General features: G+C 39.3%; 2 protein-coding genes across 3 annotated transcripts in view; both read right to left on the bottom strand.

Moving 5' to 3' along the window:
• The window catches only part of osbpl6 (oxysterol binding protein-like 6), a 792463-nt gene that overhangs the window by 163362 nt on the left and 606741 nt on the right, over nucleotides 1–22360 (bottom strand). The gene's annotated exons all lie outside the window — the stretch shown is intronic.
• Nucleotides 1684–6624, bottom strand: hnrnpa3 (heterogeneous nuclear ribonucleoprotein A3). Of its 2 annotated transcripts, none has more exons than XM_037686974.1 (11): nucleotides 6586–6624; nucleotides 5013–5135; nucleotides 4760–4906; nucleotides 4464–4674; nucleotides 4279–4368; nucleotides 4082–4171; nucleotides 3891–3938; nucleotides 3542–3685; nucleotides 3337–3456; nucleotides 3186–3254; nucleotides 1684–1753 (listed from the first exon to the last, which is right to left on the bottom strand). In XM_037686974.1, the coding sequence occupies exons 1-10, from the start codon at nucleotides 6589–6591 to the stop codon at nucleotides 3202–3204; spliced, it is 1032 nt and encodes a 343-aa protein (XP_037542902.1). In that variant the 5' UTR covers nucleotides 6592–6624; the 3' UTR covers nucleotides 1684–1753; nucleotides 3186–3201. The 2 variants fall into 2 exon arrangements, with proteins under 2 accessions (XP_037542902.1, XP_037542901.1); XM_037686973.1 differs by lacking the exon at nucleotides 1684–1753 and adding an exon at nucleotides 2411–3083.

Here is a 22360-nt window from a genome sequence, read left to right as displayed (position 1 = left end):
CCCCCCAGCAAACAACAACAAAAAAACAGGTCACTGGAATGCATGTACCAGTACTGTTGCAGATAATATCGTATTACTCTGCCGGGAACAGAAAGCTGGTTTGTCTGCATTCCACTCACTGTTCCTGCAACTGAAAATGAAAAGCACGCCATGTAATGGAAGTGGTCTGAACCTGTGTGCAATTTAAAACGGTCAAGTCTTTGCACTTTAATACACCTCTAAGTATGCAGGTATGTATTGTATGCAGATAGGTGTTTGGTCATTTGACTAGCTTTTTTTGTTGATAACCCCATTACTGTTCTTCCCAATCACTTCCCTTTCATCTATAATTTGAGCAAAACACTTTGTGGTTTTATTGGCATATTGGGTACTAATGTTTTAAACGGGTAGTCCAGTTCAATACAGTCCACTGCTGAGGTGGGGTTCTGGGGAAAGGTTATAAACACTCATTATCTTACCTGATGGAGATAACTGTTTGAACACACTTATATGGGGGAGTTTGAGCCAAGACAAAAGTTGATTGCTACTCAACAGACCTTTACATTGTTATTTTGCATAACATGGTTATTTAAGCAAATATATTATTATATTCCTGCTTAAAGAGCTCAAATCTGCACAGGAAGTGCTACAGTTAATTTCTGCTGCTGCTATTTGCAAATGGCCAGAGAATTCTATGTTAATAACCACGCAATGTGAAATTGAGCAGAGTAAAATGTTTACAAAAAGTTGTAGTGATGTGAAATTTTTGGGACTGGAGTTGTTTCAAAATGTTTGCAACCTACTTTGATCTTAGCATCGCTTAGCTTTCAGTGTTTCAGTCCAGTCAGACTTGGGATCCATTTCTTTAAACAGTGGCTGTTAGGGGGCAAAGATGGGGTAGAGGTAGGGCAGCCGACTCGCGACCCAAAAGTCCCAGGTTCGATCCCCAGCCATTCCCACATGTCGCGGCATCTCTGAGCAAGACACCCAATCCCCAATTGCTCCCTGGGCACTTACAGAGCTGTCCACCACTCCACCTGGGTGTATCTCAGGCAAGTCACCATTGTATGGGAACATACAATGACAACACAAAGCACTTTACAGTGAGCTATCTACTTACAACGGGGAACTTCATAACCTTTCCACAAATCCTCACTTCAAAAGATCTGAACTATTCCTTTAAAAGGGCACCAGTAACCCTTGTATAATCAGTCTGCAATACTTGAGCGAAAAACTCTCGAAAAAATGCTGACGATGCCTCACATAAAAAGGGATACTCATTTTTATTCCTAATCTTACCATATGCTAAGAGAAAATGTGAACTTTCCACTTAATTCTGAATTTATAGAAACACCATTGCACTGTGTACTAAAAATATTAGCTCTAGTTTTAATATCTCATCCTGAACATTTCATTGCATTGTTGACCTCGTTAACCTGTACATGTCAAATAAACCTGATAGTTTAGACAGGGTGTGAATTCTTGTATTGCCTAGTACGTTTTATCACTATTACTTGTTTAACCTGATGGCAACGAGCATCACAAAACATTCAGGGGTAAATTGTTGAATAATTCTCATCGAATTACACAGAATACTGGACGTCACAGACATCATTACATTTTTTATTTTTAATCTTTTAACATTTAATGCAATTACTGTAAATTTTGAAACACAACCTTGGATAATATTTCAAAAAGTCTTACCCATCCAGAACCTTCCATGTTATCAGGCCTCTACAGCTTTTCAGCAAGAAGAGAATGCCCATTTCCACATCTGTAAATCAAGCAAAGTGGTTACTCTTACCTGCTCCATCTTCTCAAGTCAGCTTTTGTGAAATACTCGCTGCCTTTTCTCGTCTCTGACATCTAGTATTGGCAGGTTAAACTGCTGTATCTCACTCAACAGGGACTCCAGTGTTTCCAGGACCTAGTCTCTCTTCGCTAGCGCCAGCTGCTCAGGGGTTTAGCTAGCCTTGGGAAACGAGACAGATGCTCACTACCAGGAACGACACTGCAAGCTTCCTCCATGGGCGTTGTGCTCGATGCTGCCTTCTCCCTTCTCTCTCAAAATGCTGACTGGTCCACTGTGCTGGGGCTGAAGACGTCCTGTCTGACAGTCATCTGCAATCTTCCACACTAGCGACGCTGAGGGCCCAACTGCAGGTGCTTGTAGCTTCTATAATGCTACTTTCTCAAGACTGGCACAAGTCGTGTCTGGGCCCTTCCCTAGAACAACCCAAACGTCCCTTTACATTGACAAACAGGCATACAAGACTGTATTCACACACACACACACACACATATTTACAACAGTCCCACAGGTGAAAAGGCTGAACTGGCTGATGAACTACACCAACATCACAATAAGAAGGAAACAGGTAAATTTAACTCATTTAACCCTTTCTTAACCAATGATGCACTGCACCTCATGTTACTTTACTACACAGTTTTATTTTGTCTTTTTCTACCAATTAAAATGAACAAGCTCAAATTTGGTTTATTGGGAACAGGAGGGGTGAATCATTCCTTTGGGTCTAATCCAGGCCATTTATATTCATTGACACTGTTACTATGAAGAATTTACACACTGTGCTTTACATACAAAAACCAAAATACATGTGTCACTTGCAATTACAAAATCAAAACAACTTCAAAAAGAGGGAAAGTGTAATTGTAGCAGATCTAAGGGCCTGATGTAACTATGCTATCTGAAAAAAAAAAACAACTTAAAAAGATAAAAGATTAATTGGTCATCAGAAAACTAACTTATATATAAAGTAAAAATTAGGATTGACTGAAAATAAGTAAAACAAAAAAACAGTTTACTTATTTACCCCTGATACCATAGGCACAAAACACACACATTAGACGCAGAAAAAGGAAAACTTCCTCAGAAGAGAAACATCTATCACAATTAGGGAAGGGCATCATGTCTGCTCTCATGTCTTGTTCATAGTCCTTCTTCCATAACTTCTTGGATTTAGCTGCAGTAAAGTCTGACTTGTGTTCCTCTAATGCTTTCAGATGACTGCCTCAAAGTAACCTGCAGCTTTCCTGACAACTCCTTTGCTCACCTCCTCGCCTCTGCTGCTAAGAACTGAAGCCTGTTGAATGGATACAGGATAGAACACATAGTTAATCTGCACTTTCATCGGGCTCACTCTGTACTGTGCTACGAGGCTGCTGTGAGACTGAATGCAACTTACCAAAAGCAGAGACTATTCAGTAACGCCGTGAGCCATAACCTCCACCACCGCTTCCAGAGCCATAGCCACCTAGAATTAGGGAATTAACAAATGTTACTTAACTCATTTTGAAGTCTGAGTATTATACAGATATGTAGAGGAGAGAACTTACCACCATAGGGTCCACCACCCGAGTTTCTGCCACCAAAGTTGTTTCCCTTCATGGGCCCATAGCCTGACTGCTGTCCACCATAGTTTCCAAAGTCGTTGTAATTTCCACCTCCTCCATAACCTGGAAAGTAAGTTCATTTTAAAACAAACCTTTATTTGTTTTACTATATAGCTAATACTTATTTCACAGAAATTTAGAAGTGTACCTCCTCTATTTCCTCCATAACCTCCATCACAATTGCCACCAAAGCCTCCGCCTCCACCTTGGTTTCCATACCCTTGACCACCACCTCCATAACCCCCTCGGTTACCTCCATAACCAGATCCACCACCATAATTCCCTCCAGGACCTAAGAAAACAATACAAATGTTAATGTTTCCTTTTTATGACTATTACCAATGTCAATGTACCACTGCTGTAAAACATTTTCTATAGATATTTAAAGAGGCTATGTGTTACACAGTTATATTTTTGATACTGATTTTTACTTGTATAATCTCAAAACAACATACTTGTTAGGAGTAAGGGGCTTGATTAAAAGTTACATTTCATACCATTGTCAAAATCGTCATCATAACCACGCCCTCCACCATAGCCACTGCCTAGAAATGAACAAATAAACCAAACAATGTCAAAATATATAAAAAATGTTGCAGCAATATCACAGATGTTTAACAGACTTCAAATAATCTCTTAAATATCAAAAAAGGAAATGTATTGGCTGCATTTGTAGAAGTTAGCCTACCTCGATTAAAGTTTCCTCCCCCTCCTCCTCCTCCTCCAAAATTACCGGTACCATCTCTGCCCATGAAATTCCCTGATCCTCCAGTCCGGCCTGTGAAAGGTGTTAATTCAGAAACAAATTATTACATCAATGAACTGCAAACTACACACAGCTTGCGTAAACACAGCCGTAGTTTTTTTAACGGTATGCTTACTTACCTCGGTTACTGGATATGGCATTCATTTCCTGTTTTGACAGAGCTTTCCTGACTTCACAGTTGTGAAAGTTGATTGTGTGGAATTTCTGAGCTGGAAAAAAGAGAAAGGAAAAAATAAAAAACTAACAATCACAGAATATTGTAAGTTTACTAATATTTGACTACTAAACCTGAACTACTGCATACCAACAATCTTGTCCACAGTGTCATGGTCATCAAAAGAGACGAAGCAGAATCCTCTCTTCTTCCCTGTGGAACGTTCCTCCATGATGTCGACGCATTCGATCTTTCCGTATTTCTCAAAATAATCCCGAATGTGGTGCTCCTCTGTGTCTTCCTTAATGCCACCGACAAAAATCTTCTTCACCGTCATATGTGCTCCTGGTTTGTTAGAGTCCTAAGACAAAGTGTTTCTGTGAACACAGGCTCCTAACAAAACAGCTGTATTATCTTTCTCTTTGGTCTGAAATGTACATTTTTACCTCTCTGGACACAGCTCTCTTAGGTTCAACAACACGTCCATCTACTTTATGAGGCCTTGCATTCATGGCATCATCTACTTCGGTCACAGAAGTGTATGTTACAAAACCAAAACCCCTTGACCGCTTGCTGTTCGGATCTCTCATCACCTAGAAAAAAAAAACAAAGATGGCAAAGACAGATTTAATTATCTATAATTAAGCTGATGTTATTATTATATGGGACTATTTTTTTAATAGATGAAAAAATACAAACCACACAATCTGTGAGGGATCCCCATTGCTCAAAATGGGCTCGTAAACTCTCCTCCGTGGTTTCAAAGCTGAGACCTCCGATAAACAGTTTTCGGAGCTGCTCAGGTTCTTTAGAGTCACGGTTCTGTCAAATAAAAACCACAGCAAAACGCCAAGCGCTCAACAGAATGTTGTTTCTGAACAGATCATTGTGGAACAACAATAATGATAAAAAAAGAAAACTAAAGTTGAGCTTTATTCAAAACAGTTAAACAGCTAAAATACAAGCAGAAACACGTTCTTTGAAGTACAAGTTCATACACACAAGTTTTGTTTTGTGTGCCAATTCTGTGTGAGGCACTCGTGTCATTACGTCACAAAAACAAGGTAAGATAACACGACAAGTTAACAAATATATATATGTATATAAAATACAAACACCAGTGCAATTACAGGCTAATAGTCAAGAGACCAAACTCTATTAAGACTTGATGTTGAACATGAGAAGCACCATCAAAGTGTTTGGAAAAGTCTGATATTTTTTTCTTTGACAACATATTAGATTTTTTTATTTAATTTTTTTTAGGTGTCTGACTTATGTCATTAAAAAAACTGCCTTAACTTGCAGTACACTCTCAAGAACACATTGACCACTTTAATTCTGTGTAAATGAACCAAATGACAGAACAGACATATTTGAACACATACAAGCAAGAAAAAAATCCTAGCTACAATTTAAACACAGCCTGTCATCTTTTTGGTGTCACTTTAAAGTAAGTTTATGCTGTTTCCCCCCTCATTTTGATCAAATTGAAACTGTGGCTTTCTTTTAGACATGGAAAAGGTCATTCCTTTCATTTTAAACAATGATTCATTTATGAGTTTTACATTACAAGAATCATCTAAATACTCAACATTTATTCCACTGGAATGAATAATAAAACGTTTCTTCGTTTTCCTGTATGGTTTTACAACTAGGAACGTCCTGCTGCATCCGGTATGCACAATACAAACAGGTAAAACTGTTATTTTAATCCTGCAATTTCAAGCTACAAAGTATTTCGACATAAATAAGTTGAATAAAAACCGAAGAGAACGAACAATCTTAACGAAGGTGGGATCACAATGTTTAAAAACAGAGGCTCAATTAACTAGATTAGAAACACCTGCATTTATCAGCGATAGTGCTAAAATGGCTGCCGAGTGTAGCTACCGAGCTCGGCCGCCTTTAGCTTACTGTGACGGGTATCGTTGGATTAATTTAGTAAAATCGCAGATTTAACATTAAGTTATGATGAACAAGAACATGCGCATATTTAAAAATATATTACATTCGTTACTTTGGATTAAACTAAATACAGGAACGTCGTACAGTAACAAAAAAATTGTTAGCGACTATTAGCTTAGCCTAAACGATAGCTAACGACAAAGTGATTCGAGTCTTTTGAGCTACAAAGAAGCAACAAATGAGCAAACAGCGAAATGCATGTTGCCACCGAACCCATAGCTGTGGCAAACTTTGTAATAATAGTGCATTTTTTTTAACGTTTTAATGCATTTACGCGTTTAATTTGCGACACTTGACAGCACCTCACCTCCATTTTGCTGATATCCCAGGGCGGAGATAAAGACGGTCACGTGACGAGCTCAGTTTGCTCGCGCGGTTCACGACAGCCTCGCCTAAAAAATAAAATAAAAATAAAAACACAGAATACGGCAGCAAATATCCTTTTATAGTTCACGCATACAAAAATGATTGGTACGGTTGCGCATTTCGGTTCAGGTTTATGTATACATTTTATGTAGATTTAACCTCTAACCTTTTAATGACGTTTTGCAGCGTCGGAACAAAACTAACTAAATCTGTCGCCACCTAGTGGTTAAAAAAATGCAATTCACAATCGTTTCTAGTTTGTTCATCAATTTAACATGTCCAACAAATAAATTCTACTGTTTCGTTTTTTAATCATGTGTGGCTTTATTAATTAGTTGTGAGTTAATGAAACCTACGTACCAAAAAGTACTTCATATTTTGATTATATCTAACTATAAGCAAATCACGCATTATTTTTATTAAGTTTTATTTTACTTTTATTAAGTTCAGGATAGAAAAGAAATGTAAGCACACTTAAAAAAAAAAGTTACTTTGTGTAAATTGCCTTTAAGAGGCTTTTTGCAGTCATTGGGTGCTTTATAAATTTAAGAGAAATAAACTGCGTAAAGTTATTTCTAAGGGCGATAATTTTGTGACCGTATCATCTGCCATGACCATAACTACAAAAATTATGTTTCCGAAAGCTTTTTATGTTACATTTGACAGTTTTGAAATATGTAATTGTTTTCTTCATTACATAACTAAACTATTCTTAAGAAAATAATAAAAAAAGACATTCAACACATCCATTTGTGACATGGTAATTTTCAAGTGTTTTATTCGACATTATTGTGCTGTTTGGAATAATTTCTAAGATCATATATCATAAGAGCATGAAAGAAAAATGATTTTCCTCACTGTTTTTCCACCTTTGTCTCCAGTTCATGCTGTACAGTGATTCTTGTGCAACTGAAGAATCTGAGTCAGATTCTTCTTGTTGAAGCTGCAACATCTTCAAACTACACGACAGTTTAATGGTTAAGACAACGCCCTTCATTAACTTTATAGTAGTATATGAGGAAAATACAGCTCTAATAAAAAGGGTAATGTTTTTGACACTGCTATTGGTGAATATTTATGATCGGTCCACAGTTCAAATTTAAGTGCTAGGAAGTGATTTGCCTCTTTTACTCCTGCAATTACTTTATTTGCTTAGCGATATTGATATTTTTCCTTCATATTTTACAACACTGTTTTATTTTTTTATCCTTCTTATTACTGTCACACCATTTATTCTGCTTATGTAATGTTTAGGAATTGCATAAGCATGTAAATGATCTTTCAAGTGACCCTGGTGGACTATTTCAGATTTGTACAATATAATGTTTAGTGGATTAGAATTATATTTTTACAACAACAAAGAAGCAGATTTCATCCAATCTCTAAATCACTGACCTCACTGCTTTCAGATATTGCGATGTGATTGTGAAAAAGGATTCCTGACTTTAAAGGTTAAATATTATCCATACTTTCCTCATTTAGGTTTTTAACTGACAAGGTCTGAATAACACAATAAACTCAAAGCATGTACATTAGCAGACAATATTCATTTTGTCAAACACATATTTTTTTTACATCTCATTTAATGCAACATTTGAATAATGCATTTTACATGTAATTCAAAATGAGCATTTTCTACCACAGTTTTTTTTTAAACAACTTTAAAGTGATAGTTCAAATCTAAAAAAGTTAAATCTGGTCCTCTGGACATTAAAAAAAAAACAAAAAAAAACAAAGCAAAACAACAAAAAATGTAGAAACGTTTCGTCTCTCGTCCGAGAGACTTCCTCAGTCTGAGGTGCTGTATTCAGCTCAGTCTCTTAAATAGCACCTTCTCAGAGTGGATCAACCAGTTTTGCTGCTGACAACCAAAACCAGCTGATCACATGCTCAAGAAGGACCATCAGCCTAACAATGGATCATTAGCACAAATCTTATGATATGGGGCTCTGTGAAAAGATAATGAACAATCAATATCTGACCTGCTGCAGATATCTCTTTGATCCAACTCTGCTTTAAACAGACAAGCTATCGGCCAGTGTGAGCAAGGCCGAGATCAAAGTGAATTACTATCGTAAGACATCTGCAATATTAAAAATGTCATTGTGGTTTTTGCGATTGCTACTTTATACATTTTTACGTCTTTGTCAACTTTGGATTAGTTTTTTGCTATATATTTATTTGCAAGCACAAATAGCAACAGCAGCTAGCATTTGCACTCCCAGTGTGGCCTGCGGCACTTCCTGCAGAAATGTAATATTTCTGCTAGAGTAACCTTGTAATAGAAAATTCATGGTAATGACATGATTTCTAAAATGAACTAGTATATATTTTTTACAGATCGAGTTGTTTAATCCACTTTGGTTATGGCACTGCTCGGACTAGCCATTTGCTCATCAGTCTAGTCAGAATTAAAGTTGGTTTCTCCCAACTCAGTCCAAGAGCTGATCTACAAAAAAGAGAAATATTAATCATTTAGGACTTCTTTACACTTGTTCACAGTTTGCACCCAGCAGGTGAATCAGATTACAGAAACGTGTTTCACAGTTTGCTGCTTGGGGACACTGTTTGTATTTTATTACACAACATTCCATCCCAAAGACACATGTGAGCAGAATAAACAAACTCCCAGCAATCAGCATCTCATAGTCGAACAGCTACAAGTGATATTTTAGTGAGGAGGAGATGAGTTGAGCGTGTGGAGAGCGGTGAAAGGAAGCCGAGCAGTATCAGCCTCTCACAGATGTGCTGTGATGGATGCTCTGTGTGCACCTCCTCGCCCTCACCTCAGCACAACGTGTTTGTTTGGTTGTTGATCACACCCCTCAGTCTTTGTGCCTAACTGCCCCCTGACACAAAGATATATCACCGGTCCCACACATCGTTGCGTGCCACGGACCTTTCCATTATGTCTTCATGTGGAGGCTGCTTTTAACTTTCTTAAGAAACCAATGAAATGAGTTTTGATTTTTTTTTTTTCAAAGTATGCAGCTGTTTATGCCTTTATTCCAGGCCTTCAGCTCCGTTCAGGGTGACAAAGGGGAGATTTAAATCCAGTTTATATCAAACTTAAAAAAAAGAAAGATTAAAAATGTTAGTTAATGATGTTCGTAAAAGTCCCGTTTGCACTGGTTTGCCATGAAACTAGTCTCAGACTTGATATTATTTTTTATTCAACAACTAATGAGTGATATAACGAGCCGCTGAAATAGATGGGGATGACATTCTCGTCAGGGCTAAAAGGCACCACTTAGTGTGGAACCACGATTAAATAATTAACACAGGTTTTATATCCATTTTTACACCTCCAAATTATGGTTTGCCATATATCTGAGCTGCAGCTGAGGAGAAGCACGTCAGCAAAAATTTTATGTATCATAAATCTTGTGACGGTGGAGCGTTGGGCTGCAAATCATCTAAGAGGTGAAAGATGACACTTTATTCTCTATGTTTTCATAAAGTGTATTATTATTAGACTGTGTACCAACTTCAATTAATTTTTTAAAGAAAATGTTTGTTCACAGAGGAAACAATTCAACATGGGTGGAACCCTTTCATATATCTTTAAAATTTGTGAGAGAAATATGATAAAATGTAAGAAAACTATTTTTATTCAATTAAAAACAATAAAAATATTTATTTTCCATTGACAAACTTCAATATGTGCACAAAGGCAAAAATAAAACCAAAGAAGAAACACTAAGAATATAAACTCTCCATTCTGACACATGTACTGTATTGTTAGTGTAGTTGCGCTAAATGTCCTCTAGATGGCGCCATAATCCATGAAACGTTTGGCCTGTCTTGCAGGTGCAAATCATCTCTCCTTGTAAATGTCAAACAAAAATCCTTTGACATGAAATTACTGCCTCCCCTTCCTGTGTCAAATGTCTGGATACTTGATTATCTGCAATAATTTCAAACCTTAATTATAGTTATTGTATTAGTTTTCATAATTAATCCGATTATAGGGGACATATTTTTTATTATTGGCCTGTTAGCTGCGGCACAGAGAATCATCCTTCGGGGAGACTGTTTCAGAACGATTGATTTATTATAAACTCTCTGAACATTTTGCATAGAATGCCAATACATGTTTGAGAACATGCTTTCATCTATTGTTTATCTTTGTAACGTTATTGTGAACCTAATGATCTTCTCCGTCTGCTGTTCCTGGGGCGTTGAGGTTGACCTTGTCCTGAGAAAGCATATAGGCTCCATGGCTCCTCTGGGGAAGCGTGCCAGCTATAACCTGGGCTTGGACAGACGGACATACGCAAGTGGAAACTGTGAGGAAATGGACATTCAGAGCAGGGAAACCAGGGAGTCAATTTAGTCACTGTCTACTACCTTTTCACATGCAAGTACAAAGCCGATCTGACATGTTGGTGTTGACTACAATCGCTCTCAGAGGAATTTAGGGACATGAGCAATTCCTTGCATCTGTTTCCTGCTCACTTGTACGGAGGAAGCGGGGCGTAAATTACACAAAATATAAATAGAATCAGGATTCAATTTTCAGAATGTAAAGCTGGTGACTGCTGCTTTCACATTTTGAGTCTTTCTGCCGCTGAAATGTCTCGCACTGACGTAAACAGATCTCAAATCAAAAATGGAGTAATAATTTTTCTTTTAATTCGTCTAAAAGTAAACGTAGTGTGCTGGACATCAGTACAGGATTTAAAATTAAAGAGACAGTTCCAATTATTTAAAGTAGAGCTCCTTGGAAAGAGTGTAAACAATTAATATCTTACCTGCTGTAGATATTTCTTTGAGCAAATTCAGTTTAGATAAATTCTTAGCTTTCTGACCACATTGACGAGCTAACAGCTTGTCCAAGTGGGCGAACGTAGCCACAAAATCAACTTTAAAGGTTTTACAGCAGTTTATTTGAAAGATGTTTTAAAAACTTTACAGTCTTGTTCACTTTGTGTGGTTACTCTGAGAAAAAAAAAAAAAACGGTATGAATTTCATGCTTCAAGTTTCAAAAGTGGTACTGGAAGTGCTACAGCTGGCTGACGATGCCATCCGTGCCCTCAAATAACCATAACATTTTATGTAAATAATTTGTAATCACACGTTATAATTTAACAATTCATGAACTGAAGTGATCTGTGTTTTGCTCGAACCCTCATGCGATTCAGATAAAAGAATAAATAAATGTATTGCGTTTGTTTCTAAGCAGTTATTAGTTTCTCCAGCCTGATTAACTAAAATAGTTTGCTCTGACTCTCCAAACAAATCCTTTTAAATTTTAGATTTAGATTAGAAGGAGCAAATAAAGTGATTTTTTAAAACATTTTTTAATTGATCTTTTCCAAATGAATTGGGCTTTCTGTTAAAGTCAGCCCTACTGCAACTCAAAACGACAAACAAATCCAAGAAATAGAGCTCTACTTTTAGTTTTTAAATCTCTGTAGCTTTTAGGGAAGACAGACAAATTGAGGTTATTATGCTTGGAAGCAGTCCAGCGCATTGGCCTATTGATGTCCAGAGAAGAGACACAGATAGCGTGGTGTAATAAAAGCCTTTATTTACAGCTCCTCAGCAGACAGCAACAGAGGAGTGCTGTGTTTCCTTCTGGCACTAATTGACTGCCTGCAGCAGGAGAAACATAGACTCTCACCCCTCTCAGATGAAACAGTAAGCACAATGCATTCTCTCAGTGCACTTCCAAATTCATTGACCTTTATTCCGTCACTAGAAGACAAAATTCATTTTGATAACCCACACTCTGTGTATTATAATGATTAGAGTAAGGAAGGTTGGATGAATTCTTCGAAGCTTAAAGTGATCTGCTCTGAGAAGTGTGTGCGGTCCATTTGGTGTTTGTCCCTTCTTCCTGGGCGAGAAATACGAAAGGGGGTAAGCCAGGGAGGGGGGAAGCAGGGGAAAAACATCTTTCCCGTCCCTTAATTCCTGTGCACGGGCAACAAACGACCACAAAAGTGCTGCTTTCACAGTTTTTCTGTGGCCCGACGTTGAGCTCCAGGCAGAGCGAGACAAAGGAACGGCGGGATGATGAAGTCCCGGGCAGTGCAGGGCAGGTGTTTCCTCCGTCTCCTGGGAGCTGTGGAGTACACCTGCCCACTACTAACCCACCGTGATGGATCGATGAGGCAGTAACTGACTCAGCACTTTAAGAGCTCTACCTGGGATTAGAGCACAGAGGACCTGATTGAAACAAACTGTCATCCCACAAACAAAAACACACATCCATCTTGAAGGGCCGACTCGTCTCCTCTCCCCCGTGCGCTTTACTATCACTGAGAATGATTGCGCTGTTGATGATTAGAGGCACAATCCTCTGAATGAGAGGAAACAGTTTCTTTTCCGCAGACCTGATGTCCATCGACACTGCTTGGATACAGTACATACAATCTGCATCATTATCAAGATGCTGAATTATGACCTTTGCACCTTGTGAGAACAGGTTTAAAGACAAGAACACACACAGGGGAGCGAAACCAGTGCCTGGATCCATCTCATTCAGACACCCAAAAGCTCCCTCTCTCACACAGACACAAGCAAATGTACACACCTCTACAATGTTTTGGATTAGATGATACTCTATTTAAAGAAGAGTTACCATAAGGTCTGCGTGGTCCCATGAGTCAATGACTAATGTAGTGTAATAGCCGGTGCTGGCATGGGTCATTTTGCAAGTCGACCCAGGCAAATTCTCCCCGGTCTTTTATCTAGTTAGAATATGATTACTATCAACGCACCTCAACACATTTTTAGACTTTTCAGAAAACAGTTTTCAGTATAATACATCATGTCCACACACACATGCACAACATAATAACAAAAAGAGCAAGGTCCATGTCAGAGGGGAAAATAGCTGTTTATCTACATGCATGCTGGGTATGATATTGTAAAAACCACCATCATGATAACTGTTTTTGCCTAAAGGGATAGTTCAGATCTTTTGAAGTGAGGGTTGGAGGAGATATTATGAATAATAAATATTTTACCTGTTGTAGATAGCTCTTCAGACAAACTTAGTTTGGAAAGATCAAGTTTAACTAGATCTGGATCGAAGCACTAATAGTCTGAGTGATTTTGAGACCAAACTGGATTGCTGTCGTTTTAAAATGGTTCCAGTCTCATAGAGCTCAATGCAGTTTTCACTTGATAGATGTTTTACATTGTCATCAGTTTTGCAATAAAAAGTACTTTTGGCAGAAATGTTATAAACTTCTTGTTGAAATGCACTACTGGACAGAAAGCGCTACAGCTATCTGCTGCTACCTTACACTACTAAATGAACATACAATTCTACGTAAATATCAGAGTCAGAGAGTCAGAGTTTCTTTATTGTCATTCACACCTCATGTGGTACATGTGGTGGAGCGAAATTATGTACACAGGGTCCCAGTTACATCCAACAATAAAATGTATAAGAAAAACAGTAATAACATCTAAGATATGAACTAAGAAAAACATCAACTAAATATACACTAAGCACTCATAACATAAAACATTGAGCATCAGCACAAACATGAACATGAGTCTGTGAGCAGATGTGCACGCATGAACACCAACATTGAAACAGATCAGCAGCAACATGAAACAAATCAGCAGCAACATGATATGGTTTTTCACAGTGATTATTCTAGTTAGAGATTCATGAGTCTAACAGCCTCAGGGTAGAAGCTGTTCCTCAGTCTAGTGGTTCTACACTTAATGCTCCTTAACCTCCTTCCTGAGGGGAGTGGGGCAAAAAGTGTGTGTGCTGGGTGAGTGGGGTCCTTCATGATGCAGGTGGCCCTCTTCCTGCATCTAGAGGTGTAGATGTCTGTGATGGTGGGGAGGCTGATTCCAACAGATTTCTGTGCAGCCTTCACCACTCTCTGCAAAACTTTTCTTTCTGCAGCTGTGCAGCCTCCATGCCACACATTGATGCTGGAGCACAGGATGCTCTCCACTGCACACCTGTAGAAGGAGGTGAGGACTGAGCTTCCCAGACCAGCTCGTCTCAGCCGTCTGAGGAAGTAGAGTCTCTGATGAGCTTTCTTGATCAGGCTGGTGGTGTTGTTGCTCCAGCTGAGGTTGTCATTCATGTGTACACCCAAGTACTTGTAGCTGGAGACCACTTCCACCGCAGATCCTCTTATGTTCAGGGGGGTGTAGGTGTTTTTGTTCCTTCTGAACACTAATACTTCAATACTAATACATCAAAACTTACTGTATGTTGGTGAAAAGATTGATAAAATAACAACTGCAATGAACTGCTTTTGGAGTTGGGTTGTTTTCAGACATCAATAATCCTCTTTGGTCTTTGACTCCACTCAGATCAGCTGTTATCTCATCAATCTGGTCACAATAAAACTCTATTTATTCAAATTGAGGTCAGTCAAAGAGTTACCTACAACAGGTAAGATATTTATTCATAGCCTTTTCATAGATATCCACTTCAAAAGATTTTAACCAATAACTGAACTTTATTATATGCAAACTTGAGAAGATGATGCTGCTGTTCAAGCAGTAAAACTTTAGTTTTTATCTTGAACACTTTTGATGCAGATCGTCAGTCTGCTCCTTTGCAACTGAAGTCACATGCAATGCTTAGACATAACTTTGGAGGGAGCCTTAAGCTTGTAGTTGAAGCTAAAAGTCTATTGCCTTCAGCTCTTTTGTCTTAAGTAAAAAAAATAGTAAGCCTTTGCAATGTTCCTTTACAAACCTTGTATAGATTTGTTAATTTGATTAAAAATAGTAAATTAGATGTATTGATGGGTTTTCAGTGAAGTTTTAGGTAAAACTTTGTTGTGTGGTTCCCCTATAGGAAAAAAAAAATCATACAGACGTTATTTTTTTTTTTGCCATGATTAAAACGCGACAGCAAAATTATTAAAATAATTTTCTCCTGGGTGATCAACGGAGTAAATGACTCGAGACAGAGCGCAGGCTGCTTCATCTGGTGGCGGCATCACAATATCTGTTGCACTTTGTTGTAGCCAGCCATGCTTCCTTATCTTGTCCTGTTCTGCTTATCTGGCCGGTGTACAGAGTTGGGTCTGCGATGAACCCACACCTTGCCCCATGTGGATGGACCGACCGCTGTCCCACACATCCATCCACACATAACACACCCAGTGGGTGTTTTTTGCACTCTGTGCCACTCAGATGCACAAACACACGTGTACCTGAGTGGTGTGCTGCGGTGACACGTCCCATGTCCAGGTGGCAGTGACAGATTTAGAGGATGTTATGAACAAAGGCTGGCCTGTGGAGGAAGTGTGTGACATGTAGCATGCAGCGGCGGCGTGGAGTGATGACATCCTCTAGGTAATGAGCGCGGCCCATGTTAAAGTGAGCAGCCTGCCGCAGAGAGCTGTAAATCTGCCTCCTATCACTACTGCCCCACTAATCCAGGAAGTATTATCTAATAAGTGCAACAAGGAGGGCTAATTTCAGTGGAGCCGATACCTCCCACGTGCATCTCTCGGGCCTCAGAATAACTTCATCAGAAAGTTTTAAGTGAGTGTGGCTTAAGCTTTGTGGGACAAGCAGTGGCTGGACACATCTCTCCCTTTGAGCTGTTTGAGCAAAATCAAACACGAGGCCCGGACAAGTCCCAGATGTGTGGTTGTTCTGCCCTGGCTGCCTTTGCTCTGCCACATTCCTGGGCCACGCTGGAACTCTAAAGGACCTCTGTGTCAGTGCCCCCATTCTGGCCTGCCCCTTCAGCCCTGATTTGTAGAGTGCCGGTGTCAAAGGGGACTACTTTGTAGATGGCGTGCTCTGCTTACCTGTTTCCCCACAGCAGAGGCAATAAATGTCACTCCATGACACTCTCTGGACTGTCTCACTCTGAGACGGAGACACCAACACACTCAAGAATTAAAAATACTATGAGTTGTTAACAGAAGTCCTAACCCATTAGGGCAATTTAAACAAACCAAAAGAAGCTGTTTAATAGCAGCGATAGCCGCCTTCTATGTGGATGTGGGGTCTGGCATTTATCTACAGCTGTAATGCAATTGTGTCTCTGAGTTTTCCTCCACTGAGCAGGGGGTAATTGCTGACTAGTCTTTTAACCTTATTAAATCATCCAGAGGCGGTGTTGGAGAGAAGATAGAGTTGATGATACTGCACCTCTCATGCTTTTAGGAAAAGGAAAGATGCTGACTGCACTTCATCCAGGGGATTATACACCAAATTCAAGCAAAGCTGCCACAGCTAATTAGAGGGGAAAAAAGGAGGCACTGTGACAATCACCATGGGATGAACCTCGGGCTGTGCAGGCGCTGTTTCATTTTCCTACCATTTTGCACTTTTGTCCAAGTAAACTTGGCAGACTCGTTACTGTTACTGTTTTTGTTATCATTTTTACAACCCTGTTTTGCACTTACTGCCATTAAAATTTATACGGCTCCTTATGCATTTCAATTGTCAGGCGTTTTCATTGCATACCTATTGACAGCCATCGTTCTATCGTTGTGATGTCTGTTCGTAAAAAAACAAAACCGCTCACGCACACATTAACAGGTTTGATCGCTCGTGGCAATTTTTCATAACCTGACATTCACAATATGACTGCTGAAACTCTGAAGAGCTTTGGGTCCGGGCTTAATTAGATCCCGTGGAGCTAAATCAAATCAGTCTAAACGAGAGAGGAGAGCCGAACCCTCCCTAAACAAACGTGCGTGTCATCTGCTCTGCGTGATTTCTGTCTCAACAGGAGTCAGCTTGGAGAATAGGGCAGGGCATCAAAGCAGAACCACCTCTCTGCCTATATTTCCCCCACTTCTCATGCATTTTCCACGGCGTTTTAAGAAAAACTGGGTGACTCATTCCCCTTACTGCTTAACCTTGACAAGTCAATATGATATGCACACAATTTGCTTATCTTCTCTTGACATTACCACTGCTCTCCTTGCTGCGGGGCCACAGGGTCTGCTCCATTACCATGGCTTGCAAACACATCAGTCTCTCATACCGAGGCACTTATGTTCTGTATACAATTACTACACTGCTTAAAATACACCATGCTGTATTTTATTCAGATACACACCCATACACAGACAAATGTCTTGTGCAGATGTACTTTAAACTTGTGTGGCTGGCCTGTAAACCAAATCTACCGGCACCTGGTGGGTACTCCTGGGCCAAAGAAACATTTAGCTCCCTGGCCTACAGCTGCAGGTTGGCTCCGACCCAGGGCCATTAGTCAGCAGACTCTGGACACCTCTCGCTCATCCCTTCACATAAGGTGGAATAATTGATACCCATCAGCTGCAGCTATAATCTCTTTGGTGAGAGACAGGATGCGCACCTCATGTTTGGTTAGGAAGGTGCCGAGCGGGGGTCCAGGACTCTGGGCCTGTCTCGTTGCCATCACTCCACTTGAAGGTGAGATGATTTAGGAGCCTGGGAGAAAGTTAATTTCTCTTGATCATTGTGCGCAACCTGGAGCCTTAATGGCGGGCGTAATTAATTCTGCTGATGTTAATCACCAGGGCTGGTCCCCACAATTATCAGCCCTGTGCAGATGGGGCGCGGCGCAGACATGAAAAATTAGGAAAATGAATCTGTAATGGGGTGGCAGATCTAATCTGCGTCAGAGAAAACAAAGTTAAGGAGAGCAAAGAGCCTGCACTCCAGGTAAAAGTCACCAATACTAACAAAACCTGTGTGGCAAAGCTGAAAAATGTTGCCTTGTCCACAGTGTTTGGTAATTATTGGTGCATTGGATTGCTCTATTGTTAATTCATCACTGCTGTAGAGGTTAGATTCAACGTCTCTTTCCTGGGCTGCAGGTTGGAGTGAGAGGAAGCAGCAGTGGTCACAAGCTTCTGGAGTCACTGTAAGGTTAATCAGGTTCCACTTTCAGTTGTGTGGGCTTTGCAATCAACCATGCGTCACTGCATGCAGAATAAAACAGGTACACACAAAGTCTCTCTGAAATGAACATAGACACACACACACACAGAGCTCACACACTTGAATTGTTTCAATCATGGGCTCTACTGATGGAGGAATTACTAAAGCATTAGTGGTCAAAGGACAGATACTCCCGGGGGACGTTTCTTCTGCCAACGTCAAACAAAATTAAGCAAAATACAGCTGATTAATTGAAATTGCAGAGCAGCCATTTTTCAAGCCCTTACTTGGCTCTGGCAGTTGGGCTTGCCGTCATTCCTATTTGGTCAGCTTAATTAGTTTTCTACCTATTTTGTCTTTAATAAAGCATATTGTGAGCTCTTAAAAAACTACAAAGTTAGGGTGACTCGTTTTTCATCATCGCTGTTGTTAGAATGGTAGAATGGAAATCAAGCAATAGACTCGACTGTTGGCTTTGATTTAGGTAAAGTGTCTTATGAATGAGTTGAATGAACAGATTTGTTTCACAGTCGGGCACAAAAATGTATTCATTCATTTTCTATACCTGCCGAATCCTGTTTTATCATTAGGAGCTGGTGTACACTCAGGTCAGCAGTCCATCACAGAATTACAGACAAATAAGACAAACATCCATGCACACTAACATCGCGCTAAGGGCATATCAGAATTATAGTTAACCTAAGTAACATGCATGTTGTTGGACTGTGGCTGGAAATTGTAGAATCTGGAAAAACCCATGCAAGCACATACAGAACATGTAAACATCACACTGAAAGGATCCAGTTAGGATTTAAACGCAGGAACATCCTGGTGAACTACAACAGATTGATTGAACTTAACTGTATCAGTTTATTATCTGATAAAAAAAACAAAAACTATATAAGTAACATTTGTTGAAAGAATGCTGGCTGATTTATGTGTCAAAGTTTTAAACAAAGATCTTGTGTTATCTGTAAAGTGCCCTGAGACAACTTTGTTGTGATTTGGCACTATATAAATAAACTGAATTGAATTGAATTTATCTGTTAATGTTCAGAGTATGTGCTGGGATGATGCAACGTAGGGATGGGGCCGATTCGATCCAGTATCGGTATCGGGTTCCAATACCAGCATAATTTACGTACAGTGTTCACTCGTTTATCACGGGTGTTAGCGACCCCCCCCACCCCCCATGTGGTAAGCAAAAAAGATTGAAGTAGGGATAGTGTAGCCAAAGTAATAGTAGTAGTAGTAGTAACTAGTAATTTATTTTAGTATTTACCGGTATACATACATATACATATACATGTATGTATACCGCATATGTATACATATATATATGTGTGTGTACACACACACATATATATATGAAGGTGTTATAAACCCTTCCTACACTTGCAATGTTCTAAACAACGTTTCTAAACACTACACGCTCTAAAAGAGCACAGCAAGTCATGATTTTGCACTTTACCATCTGCAAGCGCTTTCGGCCATGCCCACTTTTCCGGTGCTGAATGGAGATATGACATGCTGCAGAAGGAAGCTTCTATTGCAGCTGTGGGCTGCACACAGGCTAGGAAAAAGCTTTTTCTGCAGCTTGTGGGCTGCACACAGTTGCAGCAGGTGCTGAATAATTTAAAATAATTCAAAAGTTAAATGAATGAAAATACAAATTCCATGTCAATCGTGCGGCTCATCCATCAGTCAGCCAATTGTGTGTCATGTCCAATCTTATTTTGAGAAACCGTGATAGAGCGTGATAGACCATGATAAACGAAGTGTGAAGTAGGGACCACTGTATCTGAATTTTCTGATCCAACCTGCATAAGGCTTTAACAGATGACTCGAGTAATCGACAGGTCGATTCCTAGGACATCTATCGAGTTTTTAAATTTCACGTTGAGTATTCGCAGTGACGTCATTGTGTCACGTGATCCGCACCGGTCTACTAGTAGAAGCCACCAAATGGATTCCTCCAGCAGATCGACTGAGCAGAGCAGGCCCAGTCTTGGCAAACTGGTAGAAATGCATCAGTATTATGGAAATGTTTCACTAAAGATGAATCTTCCAGTTTCACTACCGTAAGGAAACAGAAAATGAACCAACTTCCTGAACATGGACTTTGTTGTCAACTTCCTGACTGTTTGGAGCTTGTTGAAAACCAGTGTTATACCATATTCAGTGACCACCGTAGGGGGCGGTGTTGCGTGCACTGTTGCAGGTCACAGAATATGGTGCAACACCGGGTCCAATGACTGAACCAGAACCAGCTTCCTCTGACCTTGTTTCACAAACAAAAAGCACAAAATATTAATCTCTAAACCTATAAACAACCTATAAACATATTCATCTCTAAAACTAAACCTATTGTGCACCACAGCTGGCGGTGGTGCGAGGTGGTCGACCGCCCCACTGTTTTTAGTTTCGTTTTTGACGTGCCACACGTTTCTTTCAATTTTGCAGCTTAATAATAAAAACTAATAGTTTTGGTGCACTACCTGAACTATACAACCGATAGCATATTTGTTTTCAGCATTGGATTTTTCCTGTTAACACGATTTCCTGTTTTTCTGACTTCCTTTTCTGACCTTATACTTACCGCAAGTTGCCTTTTTGCACATGCATGCCTATCATTGTACAAATCGTACTTGCCTGTAGGAGTTTATTATAGCCTCATATAAAATCAATAATAATTATGATATCGGAATGGTATTGGAATAGTATCTATATCAACAGATATCCAGGGATTGGGATTGGATCGGAAGCAAAAAAGAAAAAAAAGTGGATCGGTGCATCCCTATTGCTAAGCAAGGGGTCTGCAACCTTTACAATCAAAAGATCCATTTCTGCCCCTTTGATCATTAAATTAAACGTGTCCGGAGCCACAAAAACTGTTACAACTGTGAGTCTCAACTGGTGGCCCACAGACCAGTTTAAGTTGTTTGAGAACAATTTTCTGACCAGCAAGGTTGTTGGGTAGGGTAGTTTTCTTGCCATTGTAAATGTGAAAATATCTAATGATTTGTTGATATTTTTAGATTTTAAGACAAAAAAAAAAAGACACGAGTTTTGTAAAGGAGGAAAAATAATATGTCCCCCCCCCTCAAAAAAAAAAAAAAAATATATATATATATATAACAATGAACTACGCAGGTCTAGATAAATTATTTTAAATGAGGAAAAATTAAGTATCCTACATCGACTAAATAAAGTTAAAGTATGTTTTACGCCTTCTGTTAGTTCTCGTATTCATATATTCGCAAGGAAATGACATAAAAACTGCTAAAACGAGTCTTTTTTGTTATAAGAACCAATAAAATTCAGTTTAAAGTTAGTTTTGATCAAAGCTTGAAAGAGCCGCTGCAGAGGGACCAAAGAGCCACATGTGGCTTCAGAGCCGCAGGTTGCAGACCCCTGTGCTAAGCTATTACCACAACAATTTTTAATTGAATATTATAAAAAGTAGCTTATTGATATAGATATTTGTTTTTGTTGGTGTTGGTTAGCTGCCATATTGAATCAGGCTAACTGCAAAAGTTAATCAGCTGTAGATGATCTGTACTTTCTGGAATTTGTATTAAAATCTGTCCAGTGGTTGATGAAATATTTTAAACAGAGAAGTGTAAAAACACACACACAGACACATAAGGAATTACATGATCACCTGCCTTTTATGGCAGGTGTGAATAAAAACTCAAAAGCTTCTGGTTTACACAATAATTAATGCAATCAGCTGACAGCTAACAATTTAAAACTCTTTTAAGACTTTCTAGAGGGTTATCAGAAAAAGTCACATTATAAGTGCTCTTTACAACTTTTATTTCCAAAATGTCCATCCATCCATCCATCCATCCATCCATCCATCCATCCATCCATCCAGCCA

Source organism: Nematolebias whitei, chromosome 13 (genome assembly GCF_014905685.2).
Source record: "Nematolebias whitei isolate Nwh7 chromosome 13, NemWhi1, whole genome shotgun sequence".
Lineage (NCBI taxonomy): Eukaryota > Metazoa > Chordata > Actinopteri > Cyprinodontiformes > Rivulidae > Nematolebias > Nematolebias whitei.
The sequence above is the reverse complement of the archived record's forward strand: the minus strand, read 5'-3'. Positions and strand labels throughout refer to the sequence as shown.